The sequence below is a fragment of the Sorex araneus genome, chromosome 3 (assembly GCF_027595985.1).
Source record: "Sorex araneus isolate mSorAra2 chromosome 3, mSorAra2.pri, whole genome shotgun sequence".
Taxonomy (NCBI): domain Eukaryota; kingdom Metazoa; phylum Chordata; class Mammalia; order Eulipotyphla; family Soricidae; genus Sorex; species Sorex araneus.
The window spans coordinates 188,729,158-188,752,535 of record NC_073304.1 but is presented as its reverse complement, the minus strand read 5'-3'; the positions used below and the strand labels follow the sequence as shown (position 1 = coordinate 188,752,535).

The 23,378-nt window shown below is 50.1% G+C and overlaps 1 protein-coding gene across 1 annotated transcript; it reads left to right on the top strand.

The window, feature by feature from the left end:
- Positions 1 to 7,440: 7,440 nt before the first annotated feature.
- AIPL1 (aryl hydrocarbon receptor interacting protein like 1) lies at positions 7,441 to 19,827 on the top strand. Its single transcript, XM_004604949.2, has 6 exons — positions 7,441 to 7,536; positions 8,226 to 8,405; positions 17,972 to 18,160; positions 18,980 to 19,156; positions 19,265 to 19,406; positions 19,562 to 19,827. The coding sequence occupies exons 1-6, from the start codon at positions 7,441 to 7,443 to the stop codon at positions 19,762 to 19,764; spliced, it is 987 nt and encodes a 328-aa protein (XP_004605006.1). The 3' UTR covers positions 19,765 to 19,827.
- The last annotated feature ends 3,551 nt before the right edge of the window (positions 19,828 to 23,378 follow it).

Genomic DNA, 23,378 nt, shown 5'->3' with positions numbered 1-23,378 from the left:
GCTCTATCAGGAACTGAGCATTCATAGGGACTAGAGGAGAGGGCTCACACATGCCCAAGAAGCAAACTGCTGCCTGAAAGGTGCTTCTGGGGTGCATCATCCCATCCTTACAAAGAAGGACGTGTTATGTCCTTGGAAGGGAGTTTCGCTCGCACATGGACCAGACCAGATGTGAGAATGCAAATGCAAAGGTCCCTTTCTTGCTAACTCGAGCTAGGGTCCAAGTCTAATCCAACACAGCGGAGTCTTGACAAGGACCCCGACTCCGAATTCTAAGCAGTTTATATAGGGTTTGGTTACATAGCAGCATTTTTTCTAGGAACTGGCAGTATGTTTCCAATTCTGGTCTGTGTCTGGTCCCTGACTTCAGGGGCCAACAGTATGTTTCCAGCTCTTGGTCCCTGTCTGGTCCTGTGATTCCACTCCCTAGGCCCTCTCTTCTTGGCTGAGCGCCACTGCCCATGTCCCCTACTCTGATAGGCTGCTGCCATGGGGTGGTTTATCTGCCCAGGGTGATATTGTTTTTTGAAAAGCCGGGACTTTCTGATGGGGGAAACTGAGACTTAGGCCTGCTGAGTTTTGGTCTTAAAGTGGAGCCTGTCATGGCTCCATTTTGGACTCACAGACACACTGTTATTCATCATCTATAAAAGGGGGGTGCTAGCCTCTGACAAAGGCACGAGAGTCTCTCCATCACAGGGTACTTACCACATATTTTTGTTGTTTCTTCCGAATAAACCCAGTTGTGAGATAACTGCTTTTTGTTTGAAGTCAATAGAACTCGTTTGATGTTCATTGCAGCCTCTAAGTAGATGAGGAGACCAGGAAATCTGGCCTTTCCCTGCCTCACTCAAGTTGCACAAAGGTGGAGGCTGGGGTGCATTGGAGATTCAGCTCCACCCATCACCCATACCTTGGCAGAGGCAGGCACTGCTGCTGGAGGTGTATTGGGTGCTAGTGCTTTATAGGAGCTGTTGAGGGTCGCCTCATTCGTGGTGGCCCCATGTACAGTTTCCAAAGCTGCCAAGGCCCGAGACCAGCTCCAAACCCATCTCTGAGTGCTTACAGCCAACTGTAATGTGTGCAGGTAGGTAGAAACTCTGTATGCCGAACCCCAAATTAAACCTAAAAAAGGTAGATGATGATAAGCAGAGCCTGGCAAGCTACCCATGGCGTATTCAGTATGCCAAAAACAGTAATAATAAGTCTCACAATGGAGACGTTACTGGTGCCCGCTCAAGCAAATCGATGAGCAACGGGATGACAGTGACAGTGATAATAAGAAAGTAGGGGACAAGGTAGGCTTCTGTTGAATTGACAGGGAGGTTGGGGGCAGTGGTGTGGTAGTTAGGAACTATGACAAAGAATCTCAGGCCAAAGATATCATTGAGGAATACTTCAAGAAATGAATAAGCTCTTATTTTTTGAAAAAATAAATGCATATGTGTGTGTATCTCTGTGCAGGTCTTGTACAGGAAATAGGTATCATGTTCAGGAACATGTTCCCCCAGCACATACATGTATAACTGAAACAAAATTTCCTGAAATGAATTCTTGACTATGTGTGACATGCTTTGGTATTTATGACTCTTCTGAAAAAAATGACTGTTACAGTTACTTGATGCTGCTGTAGTTTTTTTTGTTCGTTTGTTTTGGTTTTGGTTTGGTTTGAGGCCACACCCAGTGATGCACAGGGGTTACTTCTGGCTCTACACTCAGGAATTATTCCTGTGGTGTTCAGGGGACCATAAGGGGTATGGGGGGATTGAACTGGGTAGGCTGTGTGTAAGGTAGCCTTACCCAGCCCCAGACGCTGCTGTAGTTTGCCTATTCACCTTGACCCCCTTGGTGAAGGGTTTCCTCCAAGTCTGAGAAGCATTTGTGTCTAAAGGGATTGGCACCTTCAACCCCTGTCCAGCAGAAATCAGTTGCAGGGAAAAAGACAAATGCAAACACATAGGAGACAGGTGAACACACATGGACTGTCCAAGTTTTAGGGTCACCTGGGCAGTGATCATTGATCTCACAGGCTGGCCATTTATTCAATACAAAATCATTCCCTCGCCACTCCCCTGGGCTCCCAATAGGTAAACTCTTGTTTTATTTTTTCGGGGGGGTCACACTCAGTGATGCTCGGGGTACTCCTGGCTCTGCACACAGGAATTGCTCCTGGTGGTGCTGGGGGAACCATATGGGATGACAGGGATTGAACTTGGGTCGGCCGCATGCAAGGCAAATGCCCTACCCTCTGTACTGTGGCTCTGGCTCCAGGTAAACTCTTGTTGACAAAGACTTTAAGGACAGTCAGTCAGCACATCAACATTCAAAAGGCATATGAAGATAGAGGCTGGGGTGTTTCACATAGCTAATCATCAGGCACCCTTTATACTTTTAAGTATAAAATCCTGACAATTTCCTACTGTATTTTTGTCCATGTCCCTACATCTAGAAGACCCTAAATAGTTTTATTCTGGTACACATTTGTAGTTGGCAAATATTTGTCATCTATTCTATTTCCTGGGTGCACTTTTGCAAAACCCTTTGCTTCCTAAGATTTAAACTATTTTACCTAGGGCCATACCTCAACCTTGGTTTTATACACACACACACACACACACATATATGTATATATATATATATATTAGGGGGAGTCCCATACATTTGTTACCAAACTTTTTTGTATCTGTTTGTTATTATAAGTTGGGAATTCAATTTACATGTTTTACCTGTAACATACGAAAAAGCAAGATGAACCTTTTTTTTTTTTCCTTTTTGTTTTTGAGCTATTCCTGGTGGTGGTCAGGACTTATTCCTGGCTCTGCATTCAGAGATCACTCCTGGCGGGGTGTGGGACTGTACTGGGTGCTGGGGATCAAACTTAGCTGGGCTGTGTGCAAGGCAAACACCTTACTTGCCGTACTATCAATCCAGCCACTCTATTATATATATAATAATATATAAATAATATATATGAATATATAAAATAACATATAATATATTATATATAAATAATAATATATATGAAACCTAAGATGTAAGAGTGGGGTAAACTTTGTGGCACTGAACCCTTAGGGATGGAGTCTGCCTTGGGACTGACTCTTGGCCACGACGCAGCCTGAGAACAGCTTCTGCCTGCTGAGCCCTGTGAGTACTGAGTGCATTTTCTCTTTACTCCTCCTTAGTCCTCCTAGCAACTCTGAAGCAGGCGCTGTTTTGATTCCCAGGACAGACCATAAGCCAAGATTCCCCCTGGCTAGAGTGGGAATCTGGCCTGAGACTGAAGTGAGCCAGAGCTGGAGCTGGCGCCCTGGAAGTTTAAACTCTTGACCTGGGAATCCAGACCCTCCTCTTGCATCAGGGATGCAGCCCTGCGTGGTCCCCCATTGGGCGTCGGTCGGTGGTCTTTAGCCCTCCCCTCCGAGCCCTCACTGGCAGGTCAGGTGAGAGAAGAGCAGTTTCCATGGCAACGAGAGACGGCGGGAGAAACCTCTTCCCTTTCATAAGCCTTTTCCTTGCAGAACACAAAGTGTTCGGGGAGGGGTGGCTTAGAGCAGGCTCCCGATTGAAGGGTAAGGGCCACAGCTCTTGCTCCTTGAGAGAAGGAAAAGCACCAATTGTCCTGGTGCCTAGAAACAGAGCCAACTCCTCCACGGTCCCCCTGCAGGGAACATGCGGCTGGACACACCCCAAAGGAGCCGCAGGCCAGGTCTGCTGTAGGCTCTCAGCCCCTTAGAGTCCCTGACCTCGCGGAACTGTTGGCTTGGTGACAGGAACTGTTACAATGTGCACAGCCCCTGGAGTCTGAAGTGCTGAGGGACCAGGAGGTGGGGAGGGGAGGGGGGTACCCCACTTGAGCTGTGGGCAAGGCAGGCAGCCAGTAGCCTCTGGTGTTTTTATTGAGGAGTTAGGGGACAAGGTGAGCTGGAGAAGGCTGGGGAGAGGGAGAGAGGGATAAGAAGGGCAAGGTCCAGGGTCTGAGCAGAGGGAGGGCCCGAGGCCAGAGGGAGGGGCGTGGCAGACAAGACATGGAACTCAAGGGCTCCTCAGGCCAAGGTGAGAGCCCCAGCTCTCTCTGGAGGTGGTGGGGACCACTGGCTGACTCAGGGAGTTAGGGTTACTAGAGCTGCATTGTGTAGAGTTACTTAGGAGATGGCACATGGTAACTCCACCTGGAGGCTGAGTTTGCTCCTCCTTTTCCTTTCATGTCACTGTCACTGTCGCTGTCATCCTGTTGTTCATCAATTTGCTCGAGCGGGCACCAGTAACTGGTCTCCTGCCCCTCTGGTCCCCTGCCCCTCATTTTTCTTTAATAAAATACCTGCCCACTGCTACACCAAGCATCACCTTCTTCCTCTCATGCCCCCACCAACTATTGACCCAAACCACAGGGTCTAACTGCTGGATTTCTCCTCTGCCTCTGAAAATGCCCTTCGCCCTTTCACAGAGGGAAACCACTGAAATGGCAAGAGCATTAGGTGATGAGCCACCCACGGGTGACTTTTATGAAGAGGAGAAAGACGGTCACTTTCTCCCAATCCGCCTTTTGTGTCGCCTTGCAGTAAAGAATTTCAGGAGTACATGAGCAGTGAAGTAAAATAGATTTTATTTGGAGGGTTTTGAAGGTGTGGAGGGGAGGGACAGAGAGAGAGAGAAAATAACTCATAGATAGGAAAGTACACATCTCAAGAGGGGAGATGCATATGCTTGGGCGACACATATGCTCGGGTACCACATGTGCTGGGCCAGGTGGGCGCAAGCAGCACACGGGCTCAGGCAGCATATGCGAACCCCCTTTGTTCAAGGCGGCTTTTATAGGTTTTTTTCCAAGGCATCCCTACGTGGGGCTTTCTAGCTAGAGAAGAGTCCGTTGCTGGGTTGTTGCTAAGTGAGTAGAATTGGGTGCGGTTTTTGAAACTCCTTTTCTTGCTTTGTTCCTGCTGGATTTTCTCTTGGAGGGTGGGTCCAGCCTTCTCTGGTCTGGGCTAGCTGAGGGTTAATCGGATTAAAGGAAGGAACTGAGGGTTCTCCAGTGATTTCCTTTAGGCCCTTTCTATAGGGAAGGGTCCAGTCTCCTCAGGGTCTGCTGCGGGAGAAGGTCTTATCAGGTCTTACTTTTTGTATCCATAAGGTGAGTCAGACTTAGGACTGGTGGATTTATTTCTTCTCACAAATTTCATTGTGATGATGTGTGTGTGTGTGTACTTGTGTGTGTGTGTGTGTGTGTGTGTGTGTCGGGGAGGGGGATGTTTCCCTAACCTACCTGCCTACATCAGACTGACTCTTCAGTCCACTGAATCACATCATGGAGGGGAGAAGTTGCACTCATAAAGTCTAGGATAAGAAAGACAGCAGTCTCCCCTTCCCTATGGTTTTACCTTCTAGGCCTCATTTACCTGTGGTTAATCAAGATACAAAAGTACTCTGCACAATAGGATATATAAATAAGTTAAATATATATAGTGAGAAAAACTTGTTTATTGCTATAGATTATTATTAATCGGTTGTTGTTGCTAATCTCTTGATTAACTTATAATCAAGTTTAATATCTAGGAAAAAATAATACGTGTTGAGTTTTGTTTGACCCACAGCTTTAAGAATCCGGTGGGAATGTTGAACGTATCTCCGCAGAGAGAGAATGACTTCTGTTCTTAAAAAGCAAACTGGAGCAATAGCACAGCGGGTAGGGCATTTGCCTTACATGCGGCCAATCCAGGTTCGAGTCCCAGCATCCCATATGGTCCCCTGAGCACTGCCAGAAGTAATTCCCGAGTGCAGATTCAGGAGTAACCCCTGTGTATTCCCAGGTGTGACCCAAAAAGAAAATAAATAGATAAATACAATAAATACAATAAAAAGCAAACACTCATGGGGAACAGCAGCTCGGTATTGCTGAAACAGAAATACTGACATTATTGTAAATCTTGGTGCCTAGAAACAGAGCCAACTCCTTTATCATCCTCCTGCAGGGGCTGGACCCCAGAAGCAGCCCCCTTTTGCCCCCTGCTCTATGCCCTCCTTCTAAACTCCATCCTTTCCTGCCCTTGCAGGAAGATAGATGGTGGTGGGGAGGCGGGCCCTACTAATGAGTTTTTCTGGGAATAATAAAACTAAGAAGAAATGCCCAGCTCCAGAATAGTTAACTTCACCCATCTGAGATGCAAATACTGAGCTCTTTGGAGATGGAGAAATTGAGGTACCACCCAGAGAAGGGCTGCAGCCCTACATGTCCATCTCTTGCCTCTGAGGCATATAGAACATTCTAGGTTGCTGTGTGACTGGAGAAAGGATTGAGCAAAAGAGAGCAGCCTTGGCACTACCCCCTACCTTGTCCCCTGCTTCTGCCCCAGAGTGGGATGGAGCCAGGTTCTGGGGAGTAAAGAGGGGGTGTCTGAGCAGAAGGTGCAGCAGCCCCTGACTGGTCGGTTCCTCTGCCCAATCCAGTTTGGCCCAGGCCCAACCTCTTCTATGCCAGTGGCTCCCAGGATTCAAGACTTTCAGGGTCCCTCACTGCTCATCATCTTCCTGGAGAGGAAGGCAAGGGAAGGAGGGTCTTTCCCAAATTTAGATGGGAAACTTCCAAGGTCACAGGGCAGCGGGGGATGGACCAGAGCCCTGTCTGCTATCTAGTCCAGTGTCCTCTCTCCCTGGGACGGATCTTGTGTCCCTTCTCTCAGAAACAAGTTCTGGGTACAGGAAAGCTCAGACTCCACCCCCCCAACCTCCCCATCTTCAGGACCTTGGGACCTTCTTACAAGGCGCAAGAACTTTAATTGGCCACAAGGTGGCGCAAACTATCTTCACATTCATTTTTACTTTTAGGACTGAAGATGGGATCCCTGGTACCCGGAATCGGATACCTAGATTAAGTTCTGTCTAGATCTCAGAACACAGGACAGAGACCCTCAGAGGGTGTCAGGAGATTCCCCACTGCCCTACGTGAGACATTATAGGGGTGCTAGCCTGGGAGCTCCTCAACTGCCCTAAACCCATTCTCTAGCTCCCTGGCGTTAGTGTTCCTGGTCAGAAACCACCCTTTCTCCCTCCTGCCCAGATGTCACTCCCTCCAGCGCAGGCCTCAGGCAGAGGGGAGGAGGGCATGGCAGAGAGAGATGGAGCAGACCTCAAAGGCCTGAGTTTAGGGTCCAGAGTATGAAGAGAGCAAAGAGGCTTTGGGTCTCTCTACTTTTCCTTTGTTTGTGCCTCCCCCCAGTCTTTAGAGGCGCTCCAGTTCCTGTTCCATGGGGTAAAGCTGCGGCAGTACCGGGTGGTGTCAGACAGGGGCATGGCCAGAGGGTGGCCCTGGCCAGCAGCCAGGTTCCGCCCCCTTCTTTCATGACAACCTCCCCTTACTCCACAAATCCACAAATCCCTGGGTGAGCGCTGAGGCACCTTCCTCCTGGGAGCTGATCTGTGTCTCCTGGGCCACCTCGGGGAGACCCCATGGACACTGCCCTGCTGCTCGGTGTGGAAGGAATCAAGAAAACCATCCTGCATGGGGGCACCGGGACGCTCCCAGACTTCACCACCGGGTCCCGAGTAAGTGGAGCTCCCTGCACCAGCATCCCCTCAGCCCTGCCCCCAGGCAGCCTTCTGCGTATTTGCTGTGCCAAGTGGAACTTGGGCTGTTTTGTGGGCTTTGCCAATAGAAATAGTCGGAACTACCACCTGGCAAGGGCTGGCGAAGCCCAGATGGAGGCCCGGTCAAGGGGCAATTTGTTACTTTGCAAGTTAGCCTTCAGTGAGGAGTCGGGTGGGTGTTTGGGGATTTTCTAGAGCCCAAATGTGGAGTGACAAGGGTGGGTGGGGCTTTGGGGGTCTTTGTGTCTGTGGACAGTCTGGCAATGGGTTTCCCCTCCAGTCTGCTGGAGGGGCTGATCTGACTAGCAGATCAAGGGCTTATTTGTTTATTTTGGTTTTTGAGCCATACCTGGTAGCATTCAGGGGCTACTCCCAACTCTGTGCTCGGCCAGAGAGCTAACGTGGAGCTACCACAGGCAAAACCTGAGCTTCTCTCCCTCTCCTGTTGGTTAAGGAAGATCCTCTTGCTCCTGGAGCCGCTAAGTATGATGGGGTCCCTTAGGAGGGCCTGGGCTTCTCATGCCGGGGCAGGCAGACAGGGTTGGGCGACCTGACCCTCACGGCTGCCCTGGGAACTGGTGGTGGTGGGCTGGCTTCTGCTGCACCCTGAGGAGTGTCTTCGTCCAGTCCATGCTCTTGCCCACCAGGTGACCTTTCACTTCCGTACCATGAAATGCGACGAGGAGCGGACGGTGATCGACGACAGCAGGCGCGCTGGCCGGCCGATGCACATCATCATCGGGAACATGTTCAAGCTGGAGGCCTGGGAAATCCTGCTGACGTCCATGCGCCTGAGCGAGGTGGCTGAGTTCTGGTGTGACACCATTGTAAGTTGGCCCCAGAGCCTGGGTCACACTCTGGGGGACCCCTCCTGCCCCCACTCAAACACACACACTTGGTGGGGCCCCTGTGTCTCAGTAGGTGAGGCTGAAACACAGTTCTGCCAAGCGACTATCACTTCTCTCAGAATGCCCCCATTCTCCATCCGCCAACAAGCAAGGAGGACCCTGGGGAAAACAGCCTCTCTCTCTCTTAAAAAATTTTTATTAGTGAATCACTGTGAGGTACAGTTACAGACTCACAAACTTTCAGGCTTGCATTTCAGTTATACAGTGGTCGAGTGCCCATCCCTCCACCAGTGCCCATTTTCCACCACCAATGATCCCAGGTTCCCTCCCACCCACCCCCTATTATCCCCCCACCCCACCCTGCCTCCGTGGCAGGGCATTCTCTTTTTCTCTTTCTCTCTCTCTCTCCTTTTGGGTGTTGTGATTTGCAGTAGAGGTATTAAGTGGTCATCATGTTCCGTCTATAGTCTACTTTCAGCCCTCATCTCCCATCCCAAACAGCCCCTCCTAGCACCCTTTATTTGGTGGTCTCTTCTCTATCCAAGCTTTTCCCCCAGCATGTGAGTCCGGCTTCTAAGCTGTGGAGTAATCCTCCTGGTACTTATCTCTACTGTTCTTGGGTGTTAGTCTCCCATTCTGTTATTTTATGTTCCACAAATGAGTGCAATCTTTCTATGTCTATCACTCTCTGACTCGTTTCACTTAACATGATACTTTCCATGTTGCTACACCTATATGCAAATTTCATGACTTCATCTTTTCTAACAGTTGCATAGTATTCCATTGTGTAGATATACCAAAGTTTCTTTAACCAGTCATCTGTTCTGAAAACAGCCTCTCTTGTGGCCCTGTGTTGTGGCACTGGGGGCTCGCAGGTGGCAGATGAGAGCATGGTTTCCCTGTCCACTGCACTGTCCCTGTGTTTGCTTCAGGGACAAGGTCTGGGGGACTCTGGGTCTCTGATTACTCTTCTGCATACTCTGCCCTACTCTCACAACATTGAGGAATCGTTTCCTTTTGTGGAACTCTGATTTGGTGGGGGAGGGGGGTTTCCCAAGCAGGCCTCAGGAGGCCTGGGGGCTCCACTAGGGATTTGTAGTCAGTTGGGTCAATGGCTCAACGTCAGGGGCCAAGGGCGACGACACTGAGAGGGCCTCTTGGTGCTAGGGATAGCCAGGCCTCACCTGTGCTGTTTCAGGGCCTGAAACAGGGGTGGGCACAGCAGTGCTTAGGGAACTGTGTATTCTCCCAGTAGCTAGGGACAGTCCTGGTGGCTCTCCCTCTCACCGCCTGTATTCGGTGGTCTCAGGCTGCTCGCCCACCCTGGGGTGGCCCGTGCCATGGGTGGATGGAGGAAACGAGGACCAAGCTGGTTGACTGATGATCAGTTACGGTTTATTCCATTCTCCCCACGTGCCTGTTCCAATCTCTTTAAGCCCCTCATACTAGTCCCACACTGCCTCTCATTCCCATCTCCTTCTGTCTCTCCCACTCATCTCTCTGAGCTCCATCTTGCTGTCCTGATCTCTCCCCAGCTCCCCAGCATTGGGGGTAGCAACCACACCCCCTCCAGTAGCAAAATCAACATATCAAAAGCCTTTCTTCTGCTCAAGGGCAAAATACCACTTAGGGGTGTTTCTGCTCTCCTTAGTCCAATAACTTAATTAACATCTTAATTAACACCTTAATTCTACTTCTTAATATTAGTTATTTTGTATGGACAGAGTAAGAGATACATTGAGCTTGTAGGATGGCTCTCCTGGGAACATCTCACCACAGACTCAGACTACAGTGCTCAGGCCAGATTAATCATTCCTAACCCTAGCAGGGTTCGAATGTAGCTATTACTTTTTGGATAATGACAGAATTTGTCCATGACCATACTCTTAACTTATAGTTAAGTCTTATGGTGCTTTGGCCAGGCCCATTTTGATGCCAGGATAGCTCACTGCTTGCCCCGGGTCCATCTAGTCCCTCATTCGGACCCTGCTTTTGGGGTGCTAGGAAGTAAGGGCACTTGAGGCTTAAGTTGAGAGAACAGATGCCCAGGGGTGAACATCATTCAGAGTCAATTAACTCCCAAGTTAAAAAAGCATAACATTAACTGTCTTCTCGTGTCCATACAAAAAGGGTATTGCTTTGAATTATCTATGCAAAGGACTTAAGGAGAAGAGAAAAGCAATATTTACAAGTTAACAGAGCACAAAGAAAGAGGTTACAAATAAACTCAGAGGAATGGGAGCACTGTGATGGGAGTAACCCAATAAACCTAAGCTCCCTGTGGCAAGTCTGAAAGGACAAACCAATGTTATCCTACAGGGAACCATGTGGTACCAGGGACAGAACCTGGGTCTAGCATGTGCACTCTTAGAATTACCTGTAGAAGCTAATTATCCTCCTTTTTCAGCCCCACATAGAAATGTCAACACTCACTGATTTTTTTAAATTTTGTTTTATTTTTTAGAGGTCACACCTAGAGATGCTCAGGCTTACTTCTGGCTCTGTGCTCACTCCTGGTGGGGCTCAGGAGACCACATGTAGTGTCAGGGATCAAACCCGCCCAGCCACATGCAACATAAGCTCCCTACTTGCTATACTATCGCTCAAGTTCAAATCTTTGTTTTCTGTTTTTTTTTTTTTTTTTTTTTTAAGGCCTTTTCTTGGCTACAACTAGTGGTGCTCAGGGCTTACTCCTGGCTCCAGGATCACTCCTAGTGGTGCTCAGGAAACCATATGGGATGCCAGCGATTGAACCTGGACTGGCTGCTTGCAGAATAAATGCCCAACCAGTTATACTATTGTTCCAGCCCTGTCTGGCCCAAATCTTTTTTTTTTTTAATAATAAATTTATTTATTTTTAATTAATGAATCACCATGAGGGTACAGTTACGGATTTATACACATCTGTGCTTATGCTTCCCCCATACAAAGTTCGGGAACCCATCCCTTCACCAGTGCCCATACTCCACCACCAGTAAACCCAGCATCCCTCCCATCCTCCCCAATCCCATCTCCCCCCACCCCACCCTGTCACTGTGGCAGGGCATTCCCTTCTGTTCTCTCCCTCTAATTAGCTGTTGTGGTTTGCAATAAAGGTGTTGAGTGGCCACTGTGCTCAGTCTCTAGCCCTCATTCAGCCCGCAACTCCCTTCTCCCACATGGCCTTCGACTACGTTATAGTTGGTGATCCCTTCTCTGAGTTGCCCTTTCCCCAGAATGTGAGGCCAGCCTCCAAGCCATGGAGTCAACCTCCTGGTAGTTGTTTCTACAATTCTTGGGTGTTAGTCTCCCACTCTGTTATTCTATATGTCATAGATGAGTGCAATCTTTCTATGTCTGTCTCTCTCTTTCTGACTCATTTCACTTAGCATGAAACTTTTCATGCCGATCCACTTAAATAAAAAATTTGTGACCTCCTTTTTTCTAACAGCTGCATAGTATTCCATTGTATAGATGTACCAAAGTTTCCTCAACCAGTCATCCGTTCTAGGGCATTCGGGTTTTTTCCAGATTCTGGCTATTGTAAACAGTGCTGCGATGAACATACATGTGCAGATGCCATTTCGATTATACTTTTTTCTGGCCCAAATCTTTAAACATTCTTTACTTAGAGAAGTTTTCAAACAAATACTGTAGCACTGTAGCACTGTTGTCAGGTTCTTCATTGATTTGCTCGAGCAGGCAGCAGTAACATCTCCATTGTGAGACTTGTTGTTACTGTTTTTGGCATATTGAATACGCCACGGGTAGCTACCTAGGCTCTGCCGTGCAGGTGAGATACTTTTGGTAGGTTGCCAGGGTCTCCAAGAGGGATTGAGAAATCGAACCCGGGTCAGCCGTGTGCAAGGCAAATGCCCTACCCACTGTGCTATCGCTTCAGTCCCAAACAAATACAAAAGTAAAAAATTTTCCTGAACTTCCAAGTACCCATTGATCAACCTGTAGCCAGTCTTTTGTCATCTTCTCTGCCCCTCTGCTCCCAATAACCTTCCTCACCCCACGCAGGGAAGATATCCCCCAGAGAGCACATGACACCGTCTGTGAGCAGGAACATTCTCATCTCTAAGAGGTAAGAAGGTGAAAACGCTTACCCTTAAAGTCATTGTCACATCGGTAGCAACCACTCTAATTCCTTTTTGATTCTAGTTTTTAAATAGAATCAACACTCGGTAGTGCTCAGGGCTTACTCCTTGTTCTGTGCCCCTCACTTCTGGTGGGACTCAGGGGACTGTATGGAGTGCTAGGGATGGAACTTGGGTTGGCTACATGCAAGGCAAGTGCGCTAGCAGCTGTACCATCGCTCCAGCCAAAATTCTAATATCCAGTCACTATTCAGATTTCTCCTCACTTCCTCACTTCCTCCTCAGCGTTGGCTCAAACTGTCGTTGTCTCAAGTCCTTTTGCTCTTTGAGGCTCTTCTCTCTTGTTTTCTCCTTAACGTGGATTTGTAGAGGGAGTGGGGCTGCTCTTCCTGTAAAAGTCCAACATTCCTATCTTACTGTGACTTCGCCTAGAATTGTCTGCTATGTTCTGCCATGTTCCCGCCCTGCCCTCCACCCCCACTTTTATTTTTCTTTTTGTGTGTGTATATGCATCCGTGTATTTCTTTTTTCTTCATTTAAAAATTTTTATTTTATTTTAGTTTTATTTATTTATTTTTGCTTTTTTGGGGGGGTCACACCCAGTGATGCTCAGGGGTTACTCCTGGTTCTGCAGTCAGAAATCACTCCTGGTTGTGCTTGGGGGACCATATAGGATGCTGGGAATTGAACCCTGGTTGGCCGTTTGCAAGGCAAACACCCTAACCACTGTGCTATCGCTCCAGCCCCCTATTTTATTTTTTAAAAGTTGTTCACAAAAATTTATTACCTTCAATATTCCAACACCATTCCCAACACCATTACACTATGCTACTACCATTATTTTGAACTTTCCCACCACTACACAAACTTGCCCCCAAAACACATATTAAATAATATTTTTGTATTGCTTGTTATGAATAATCTGCCAAAACTGATCCAAAAGTTTTCTTAGAGGAAACTGTGTGAAGAGTGTTGTATCTCACCCTGGAGCCATTAAGCTCTTGTATAAGAAATTACTAATATCTTGTTACAGATTGTCCCTTGTGTGCTAATGTACAAAGATATATATACATTATGATTGAATATATGATTGAAATATGTTGCATTCTATATTACACCCCATCAAATGTGGTGTGCTACTCTTGGTACATCAGTGGAGCAGAGTATGGGATGTTGAAATGCCATGAATTCTAAAATTTTAAGTAGGGTGATATAGCTAGAGTTAAATTTTTAACCACTCCACTTTCTACAACCTGTGTGCTCTGGGTGCAGGTGCCACCCACGTTTCTGCCTCTTATTGTACTGGTGGGGTTGGCCATCGAGCTCAGTGGCAGCCATCACAAAGTGTCCTCTTGTCTTTCATTTTATGGGTTTACCCAATATGCCCACATAATTTCACTGGGGACCACTGACCTTTTTTTTGAGGGAACACCCAGATGTGAACCTGGACAGTGATCTTATGAAAGAGAAACTCGGGAGAGAGAGGGAGAGAGAGAGAGAGAGAGAGAGAGAGAGAGAGAGAGAGAGAGAGAGAGAGAGAGAGAGAGAGAGAGAGAGACAGAGACAGAGACAGAGACAGAGACAGAGACAGAGAGAGAAAGAGAGAGACCCAAGTTTGAGCTCTTCCCTGTCATTTATTAACCTGATGACTCTGGGGACGTCCCTGTGACACTCAATTTCCTCACATATAAATAAGCAAAATCAAAGTTAAGTGTTGTTATAGGGATTGCACAGTACAAGGTAGCTTAGGGAAGACTGGCAAAGGCAATGGAGGAGTTGCAGCAATATTTTGAACTTCTTAGGGCCATGAGCACCTGGAATTTAGGCCACACATATGGGCAAGGCTTGGCCATCAACAAGGTCCCTCTCAGGATGCACATTTGCTAAAGCAGGAGCGAAGTGCACAGGGGTCATCAATGCAGTCTTGATTGGCTGATTGATTTGTTGTTTGCAAACCCACAAACTGCTGTTTTTCCTGGAATGTAGGTATGAGGCCATCTCCTGTGGTGTCTGTGTTCTTTTGGCAATACAACAGCAACATGAATCCACTGTTTTGCTCACAGGCTGGTGGTTTTCATGTCCCAGTGTCATGTCCCAGTTTTCCCAGTAGCCCTCCATGCCTCTTCTTCCCAGCCATAATTGTGAGCCTCTCTCTACCTCCCTCCATCCCTTCTACCTTTCTCTTTCTATCTATCTATCTATCTATCTATCTATCTATCTATCTATCTATCTATCTATCTATCTATCTATCTATCTATCTATCTATCTATCTATCTATCTGTCTCTCTCTCTCACACACACACACCACTTCTAGAGTCATTTGTTACATATTCACCTTTTACCCATTTCAGATTTCAGTTAGTCTATTCTCTCTAATTCATAATCCAGTCTTTCATTACTAATTATTCACTCATCATCAATCTATCCACTCATCCACCGTCCACTATCAATTCATCCATCCACCTATTCATGTATCCATCTATTCATCATTGATCATCCATCCATCCATCCATCCATCCATCTGCCAGTATATATGTCACATTAGAAAACGTGGCCATGTTCTGTATTAAGAATGAAACAAATGGCCAGAGATAGTAAAGGGTTAAGGCACTTGCCATGTGTGTGCCTGACCCTGGTTTGATCCCCGGGCCACATGTGGTCTGCAGAGTCCCATTTGGAGTGACTCTTGAACACAGTCATTTGTAACCTAGAGAACCAAAAAACAAAGAAAGAACCAAATTCCAGGTTCCTCAAGAAAATTAAATTTTGGGGGGTTTGGGGGGAAGAAATATTTTATTTCCATAAAGAAGTGTGAAGAGGGCATTTCGGTGGCCACCACCTTTCTCGAGATGGACAGGCCATTGCTTGCATGTCTCTTTTCTTGAAGGATTCAGCACTGGCTTATACTTGGGGATCTTAAGTGTTCCATGGTGCTATTGGCCCTGTTGGGATGGGGAAAGGTCCCTGCTGCTGGGGTCATGTCCTCACCTGCACAGTGCTCTGTGAAGCTCTGAGAGGGGGTAGGTCTGGGCTTTCTTCCATGCTTGGTCACTTTGTGACTCTTGGTCACTACCAGTTTGTGCTGTGGCAAGAGGACATGATGGCAGCAGATCCCTCCCCTGTGGGGTCCTATTTGAGGAACTTCAATTCTGAAAGTTTGGAGGTCCTAGCGGGGGAGTGTAGCTACTTGTATACCCTTGACACTGTTTTTGTTTGTTTGTGGGCCACACCTGACAGTGCTTGGGGGACCAAATGGGATGCTGGGATCAAACCCAGATTGGGTGTGTGCAAGACAAATGTCTCACCCTCTGTTCTATTTCTCCAGCCCCAAGCAAGGAACTTAAATCCTGAAGGAACATGAACAGACACCTAAGCAGTGACACAACAAGCCAGCTGCTAAGGGTTTTCTTCAAGGAGATGTTGGGCTGGATCTTGAAGGATGAAGCAGTGATTACCAGGCTTAGGAATGCGGAGGGGGGAATATCCAGATCCCGAAGAGTGACATTACTTGGCTTGTTTCATTGTTCGGACCCCTTCGCCACTGAGGGGTACTTCTCTACTTAAAAATCTGAGAGTTCTAGGGCCAGAGTGATAGTACAACCTAGAGGGCATGGCCTTGCATGTGGCCAGCCTGAGTTTGATCCCTGCCATCCCATACGGCTCCATGAGCACCACCAGGAATGATTCCAGAATAGAGCAGAGTTAGGAGTAATCTTTAAGCATCGTTGGGTGTTCCCCCACAAAAAGACCCTGAGTTCTAGAAAGCAACCAGTGGACCAGCAGTCCCGCAGTCCATTTGATAAGGAACACAGAAGGGCCTGGCCTTGTCCCAGCAGAACTTCTGTGGTATGGTCCTTCCTGCATCCCTTTAGGTCTCCCTCCCTTCCTTTCTGCTAAACCCGAGTTGCTCAGAGATTCTGGGTGAGTAAGGGGTGCTGGGAGTTCTACCCTGAAATGTAGCCCTCTCTGTGCACTCCCCGCCCCCATCCCAGGAAGGATACCAGTCTCTGGGGGTTTTTGCTGGTACGCAGTCTTGTGAGCACAGGACTTGCAAACTCAAATTCCACCAGGAGGCAGGACCCCTGGTTGGCTGAAGATCCCCAGGCCTACTTGGGGAAGTGCTGGGCAGTGGCTTTGCAAGCAGGCTGGGCCCTGGGCTCCTGAGACTAGCAGAGATGGGCACTAGCACACATGCTCTTAGCTTTAGTGCCGGCCACTAACGAAGCCACCACAACAGCTCGCCTCCACCCCTGGTCTGTACTCAGCCAGCTCATTAGCCAGAAGCAGCCTCTAGCCTGGGAGCCCCTGAGAGAAGCATGGTTCTGGGCTCCCTGCCTGGAAGAGAGGCCTGGGTCCCAGAGCTGGCCTTTAGCCCAGCAGAGGCCTCTGGAGACCCTGGCTGCCCTGCTGGCCTGCAGCTGGGCACCCAGGGCGCAAGCATGTGTGTGGAGTGGAGTCCCCTTTCTCTCTGGGGGTGGGCTCTGCAGAACTATTCCTGTCTGGCCTTGATCCCCCCACTCCTGACCACATCCCCTTGCTGATCAGGGGCTCCGAGAATGCTGAAGTGGCCAGCATCTAGTGGGACCAGGTCTTTGGCTTAGGCCATACCCAACTCACCTGGTCTGGGGTTCTCAGCATCCAGGGGCTTGCTGGGAGGCGGCCTGGACTGAAGGACTCCACCTACAGCCTCCCCCCCTCCCCAGGCCCATGGGCCTCTCTGTGTCTTTGTTTGGCCTTAATCCCAGCAGGCTTACCTGCCATCTGGCCTCCTGCTACCAAGACAGCGGGCACTCAGGCTAATCCTGGCTGGTGACATCAGCGATGACCTTCAGCCCATGTTAGTGACCTGGAGCCCCTTGAGCTGCCCTTGGCTTTGCTATTAGGGGTCTTCACTTGAGCTGCCCTGGCTAGGACCTCCAGCTCCTGGTCCTGGCCTGGGGCTCTCCCCAGACTTCCCAGTCATGCTGCACCCCAGGGTGGCACCTCATTCCCTGAGGGAGCTGTGACTTGAGTCTGCACCATCTCCTTGAATCTTCACACAACTCTGCTATGGATGAGGTGCCACCAAGGGGATAGTCTCAGAGGGGTGGTGACCTAGTACAGTGTCAGGACACCACCATTGTTCTCTCTGGCTGGTCCCCTGCCTGCTCTGCACGCCGCCCTCCCTGAGAATCTGTTAGATGGGGATCATAGTAATGCCCCTTCCCTCTCACTGGGTCACCCTAAGTACTGAAGGCGCAAGTGGGTGAGCAGCCCCTTGTCCCGTCCCAGTCAACACAGCTAGCAGTGGGGGCTGCAGGGGACTATGGTTGTGTCTCCGGTGTGTGTGTGTGTGTGTGTGTGTGTGTGTGTGTGTGTGTGAGTGGGGGGTGCTGAGTCCTTCCACAATCCAGAGCAGGGACTCTGTGGCTGTGCTCGGTCAGTTCAGACACTCTGGAAGCCACTTACAGCATCTCCCCACAGCACACAGGGGTCTACCCCATCCTGTCGAGGAGCCTGCGGCAGATGGCCGAGGGCAAGGACCCCACAGAGTGGCACGTGCACACCTGTGGGCTGGCCAACATGTTCGCCTACCACACGCTGGGCTATGAGGACCTGGATGAGCTGCAGAAGGAGCCCCAGCCCCTGATCTTCGTGATTGAGCTGCTGCAGGTGGGACTTTGGGGGACAGAGGGCTGCTGCAGGCCAGAGAGCAGCAGCGGCGTGATAGGAACCCACCTGCCCTGGGCGCGGGGCGACCTCCACTCTAGAGAACACGGGCATTCGTAAGCCACAGGCGGGCTGGAATTTGACGGTTTCTCCAAAGCCCTCTGTCTTTTCCCAGAAACAAACTCACCTGGGGCCATTTTGAAAATGTTTTTCATATTCATTTTAAAGGCCCTTTGTCTGCTTCCTGTTTCTGTCTTCAGAAACTCAGGGTCACACCCTCATCTGCAGTCCCTGAGGTCTGTGGGCTCAGCCCTGCTTCTCCAGTAGCAGGGGGGAGCTACCCCCACCCTCTCCCTGGAGCCCACACACGCACTGAGAGCCGCTGTCTGGGTTGTGGGGATGGGAGGGGTGCAGGCGATGCAGGGGCTGATCCTGGACCACAAGGCGGGAGCACAGCCCCGATATTACCCTGTCGTTGTGGTCTGTGTCGTTTCCCCACGCTTCCCCGGCAGATGGCAATGAAGTGTCTTGATCGAACGGAGCCAATATCCTGACAAGCTCTGATTCTTGGAAACAAAGTGCTGACAAGCGGAGTCTTTTTCTCCGTTGTCCAAAGGTGCTTCCGGGCAGGTACAGGGCGTCGCTGCCCCTTTCTGGTGCTTATTTCACCAGGAAGCATGATTCAGCCCGCCTACCCTCTCAGTGTGCAAAACGCAGACTCCAACTGCAGTGAGTGGAGCTGGGGTTCACTTTCTTCCAGCACTCAGCTGGGGTGCAGGCACCCGGGGGCCCCTCCTCACTGACATGCAGCTCTCTGGCCAGGTCGAGGCCCCCAGCGAGTACCAGAGGGAGACCTGGAACCTGAGCAACCAGGAGAAGAGGCAGGCGGCTCCCATCCTCCACGGAGAAGGGAACCGGCTCTTCAAGCTGGGCCGCTATGAGGAGGCATCCTCCAAGTACCAGGAGGCCATCGTATGCCTGAGGAACCTGCAGACCAAGGTGAGCGGCCGCCGCCAGGGGGCGGCAGGGAGCGCCCTGGGGGCGTGGCCGGGGCGTGGTTAAGGCGAAGGGCGGGGCTAGTTAATACCTCACCCTCTCGACCAATAGGAGAAGCCCTGGGAAGTGCCGTGGCTGAAGCTGGAGAAGATGGTCAACACCCTCATCCTCAATTACTGCCAGTGTCTGCTGAAGAAGGAGGAGTACTACGAGGTGCTGGAGCACACCAGCGACATCCTCCGCCACCACCCAGGTGGGCGAGGGAGCCAGGGGCTCAGTCAGCCGAACCCTAGCCAGGCCCAAGTCTGGTCCGGAACTAGAGCCTGGGGTTATGGTTAGGGTGAAGGCGCCTCGGCTTGGGGCTGCCACCCGGCTGGGTGAGGAGCCAGGCCTCCGTCCTCACTGCAGGCATCGCGAAAGCCTACTACGTGCGGGCCCGGGCGCACGCCGAGGTGTGGAACGAGGCGGAGGCCAAGGCCGACCTGGAGAAAGTGCTGGAGCTGGAGCCGTCCATGCAGAAGGCGGTGCGCCGGGAGCTGGCGCTGCTGGAGATGCGCATGCAGGAGAAGCAGGAGGAGGAGCGGCTGCGCTGCAGGAACATGCTGCGCTAGGGGGTGAATTAGGGCGCCTACCGGCAGGCCTGCACCTGTCCCTCCGTGCCCGGGACCCCTATCCGTCCCTCTATGCCCGGTGTCTGTATCTGTCCCTTTGTGCCCAAGCACTGTATCCGTCCCTCCATGCCTGGGGCCTGTGGCTGCCTGTATCCATCCCTCCATGCCCGGGGTCTGTATCCGTACCTCTGTGCCCAGGGCCTATATCCATCCCTCTATGCCTGGGTCCTGTATCTATCTGTCCCTCCATGCCCGGGGTCGTGCCTGTCCCTATGTGCCCAGAGCCTGTCTCCATCCCTCCGTGCCCAGGGCCTGTACTCATCCCTCTATGCCTGGGGCCTGTACCCATCCCTCAGTGCCCATAGCCTGTACCTGTTCCTCAGTGCCCAGCTCATGTATCCATCCCTCAGTGCCCAGGACCTGTATCTGTCCCTCAGCACCTGGCAGCTGGCCTTCACCCATCCCTCTGTGCCTGGGTGTCTCCCTCCTCTCCAAAGGGGTCCCCCTCATCTTTTTCTCCTGCTGTGCACCCACTGTGCATTGATCGGGGCCATCCCATCTTTCTGGGCTCTTCTTGGTTCTCTGCATCTGTATCTCCCATGGCACGGCCAGCGTGTACTGACCACTCTGTGCCACTGTCCTTCCCAGGTCCCTCCTGCCACCTCTTTGCATCCAGATCTCCACCTGCTCTGTCCAGTGAGCCCAGCAGACTGCAGGAATGGGGAAACCAGCAGATGGTGTGGCCATTTCTGATTCAGGAGACCAGGATTTTAGTGCTCAAAAAAAAAAAAAAAACCCAAAAAACCAAACAAACACTCAGAATTTATTTTTAAAATTGAGGCCCATAGTAGAGAACATTCATAGGGCAGGGAGAGCTGATGAATCAAAGTGAGGTGTGACCTGCTATTTTGTCTTCTATTATCTTCTTAATTCCAATGTATTTAAATCACCATTTCACCACCTCCAGTTCTACCCCATGTTAAGGACAGGAGGATTTATTTAATACTTTAACAAATCCTTCATCCCTATCTTTCCTTTTCCTAATTTCATATAGTTGTAGTTTTGATCTCTGGTTGTTTTGGCCACTGCATCGTTGAGTCCCATTCACTTTAGTTGCTAGGTGCAAATGTCTTCCTGTGAGTTGAGAGGGCAGGCCTGGGGCTGTTTCCTCTCCTCCCCTACGCCTCTCCTAAGGTCAGATGTGCTCTTCCCTGCCAATATCTGGCTACTAGTATCTATGTTCTGTCTGTATCTAAAATGTAGCCTCTGGGCCGAGAGACAGTACATCAGGTGAGGCCACTTGTCTTGCACGTGGCTGGCCCGGGTTCTGTCTCTGGCACCCACCTGTGATTCCCCCGAGCACCACCAGGACTGATCCCTGAACGCAGAGCCTGGAATAAGCCCTGAATAAGCCCTGTCGGGTGTGTCCCTGAAACCAAAATATAAAATAAAGCAAAACAAAGCGCAGGCTTCGTGCTCTGCTCCTGGGTGGCGTCTAGTCTCTGGCATCAGCAAGCTGCATCTGCGCGACCTACTGTGTGTCCCAAGGGAGCAGGGGTCACATTGATTTTTCCGTTCCAAACTTGTGACTGCTGGGTCACAGAAAGTGGTGATTCCTGGCCTCATGTGGAACAAGTGAGAGAGAGGGAGGGAGAGGGAGAGAGGGGAGGGAGGAAGAGAGAGAGGGAGAAGGAGGGAGAGGGAGAGGAAGGGAGGGAGGAAGGGAGGAAGGTAGAGAGAGGAAGAGGGAAAGGATAGATCCCCCTCATCCACAGGCAGAGGAGTGTGAACAGCAAACCATGGCATCTCCTGCTCTGTCCAACAGTGCACAGTAGGTGGGGCATGTAGACAGGAAGCTGACCCAGAACCCCACAGCTCTGTTACTTCCCTAGCTTCTTTGTGGACCCTGATAACAACCCCAGGAGGCCTGACTGGCAGATCTGGGCAGTCGAGGTGGTGAGTTGCAGAAGAATCTTCCTTTTTCCCTTCCCATCTCATCCGTGAGAGCTAACTGGAAACATTTGCTTTTAAGCGGCCAGCAGGGGGCAGCAGAGAACAAGTAAATTGTGGGGTTCCGCTGTTCAGGAGAAAGCTCTGGATCTGCCCTCCACAAGTCCTGACCACTGACTCCTGCTGTTGCTAGGGCACACTGCTGGTGGCAGGGAAGGGCGTGTTTAGAACATGGGATGAGAATGCCAGTGGACTAGGGTGTCAGTTCCTTGTAAACAGAGCGGGAGTGGAGGCCAGTAGCGTTCTAGAGCCACTTCGAATCCTGGTAATGTGTGTGATGGGGAAAACTGCTTCTGAAACCTGAATCAGGCTGAGGGTATGGAGGTCTTTGACACCACAGATTCATCTCAGAAGTCCCAGGAAATGGTTGAGATGCAGAATTCCAGGCCCAGAGCAAGGGGGCTTCCAGAGATGCGGGGTGTCTGGACCGCCCCGAGTATGGCTCCACCCCTGGAAAACAGAAGCCACAGAAAGGCATCAAAAGACCATCAGCTGCTTTCAGTTCTCCCGCTTGGCTTTTTGGGGAAAAAAACTCCTCCTGCTACCTTTTGGGGAGTTTTGCAGAGGAAGAGGTGCCATCTTGTGTTGCCTGCACATATGGTACCACATTAAGGGTAGGTCTGACTTTTCTGCAAAAAGCAGTTCTTCGCTCCAGCCTTAGTCCATGGCTTCTAGAGAAATTGGTGGCAGGAGTCAATTCTCATGCTGCGCAGAGCCTGTGGACTCCAGGCACAGCCAACGGCTGCCGCGTGGTACTGGTGGGACCTGACTATGCCACCCAGGGGCTCACAGCAGGCTTTCTTTCTTTCTTTCTTAATTAATCAATTAATTCATTATTTTTACAAAGCTGTTCATGATGGGGGTTTAGTCATATAATGTTCCAACACCTATCCCTCCACCAATGTGGTTTCCCAGCACCAGAGTCCCCCATTTCCCTCCCACCCCTCCAAGCCCCCCACCTTGCCTCTATGGCAGGTGCCTCCTCCGCTCTCCTTCTCTCTCTCATTTTAGGCATTATGGTTTGCAGTACAGATGCTGAAAGGTTATCATGCATATCCATTTTTCAACACTCAGTTCTTGTCCAGACTGATCATTTCCAACTAATGTTATAATGGGCCCTCCTCTATCTTTTCTAAAAAAATTTTTATTAGTGAATCACCGTGAGGTACAATTATAGACTTACAAACTTTCATTTTTGCGTTTCAGTCATGCAATGATCGAGTACCCATCACTCCACCAGTGCTCATGTGCCCATTTTCCACCACCAATAGTCCCAGCATCACACCCTGTCCCCTCCACCCCACTGCCTCTGTGGCAGGGCATTCTCTTTTGCTCTCTCTCTCTCTCTCTCTCTCTCTCTCTCTCTCTCTTTCCTTTTGGATGTTGTGGTTTGCAAATAGAGGTATTTAGTGGCCATCATGTTCAGTCTGTAGTCTACTTTCAGCACACATCTCCCATCCCGAGCGGGCCCTCCTAGCACCCTTTACTTGGTGGTTCCTTCTCTATCTGCGCTGCCTTTTCCCCCAGCATGCGAGGCCGGCTTCTAAGCTGTGGAGTAATCCTCCTGGTACTTATCTCTCTACTGTTCTTGGGAGTTAGTCTCC

Excerpts from the sequence above, each read along its gene's own strand:
- AIPL1 (XM_004604949.2), top strand. The coding sequence starts at position 7,441 with ATGGACACTGCCCTGCTGCTCGGTGTGGAAGGAATCAAGAAAACCATC. Across the intron at positions 8,406-17,971 it reads AGTTCTGGTGTGACACCATT|CACACAGGGGTCTACCCCAT; the intron begins GTAAGTTGGCCC and ends ATCTCCCCACAG. Across the intron at positions 19,407-19,561 it reads CATCCTCCGCCACCACCCAG|GCATCGCGAAAGCCTACTAC; the intron begins GTGGGCGAGGGA and ends TCCTCACTGCAG.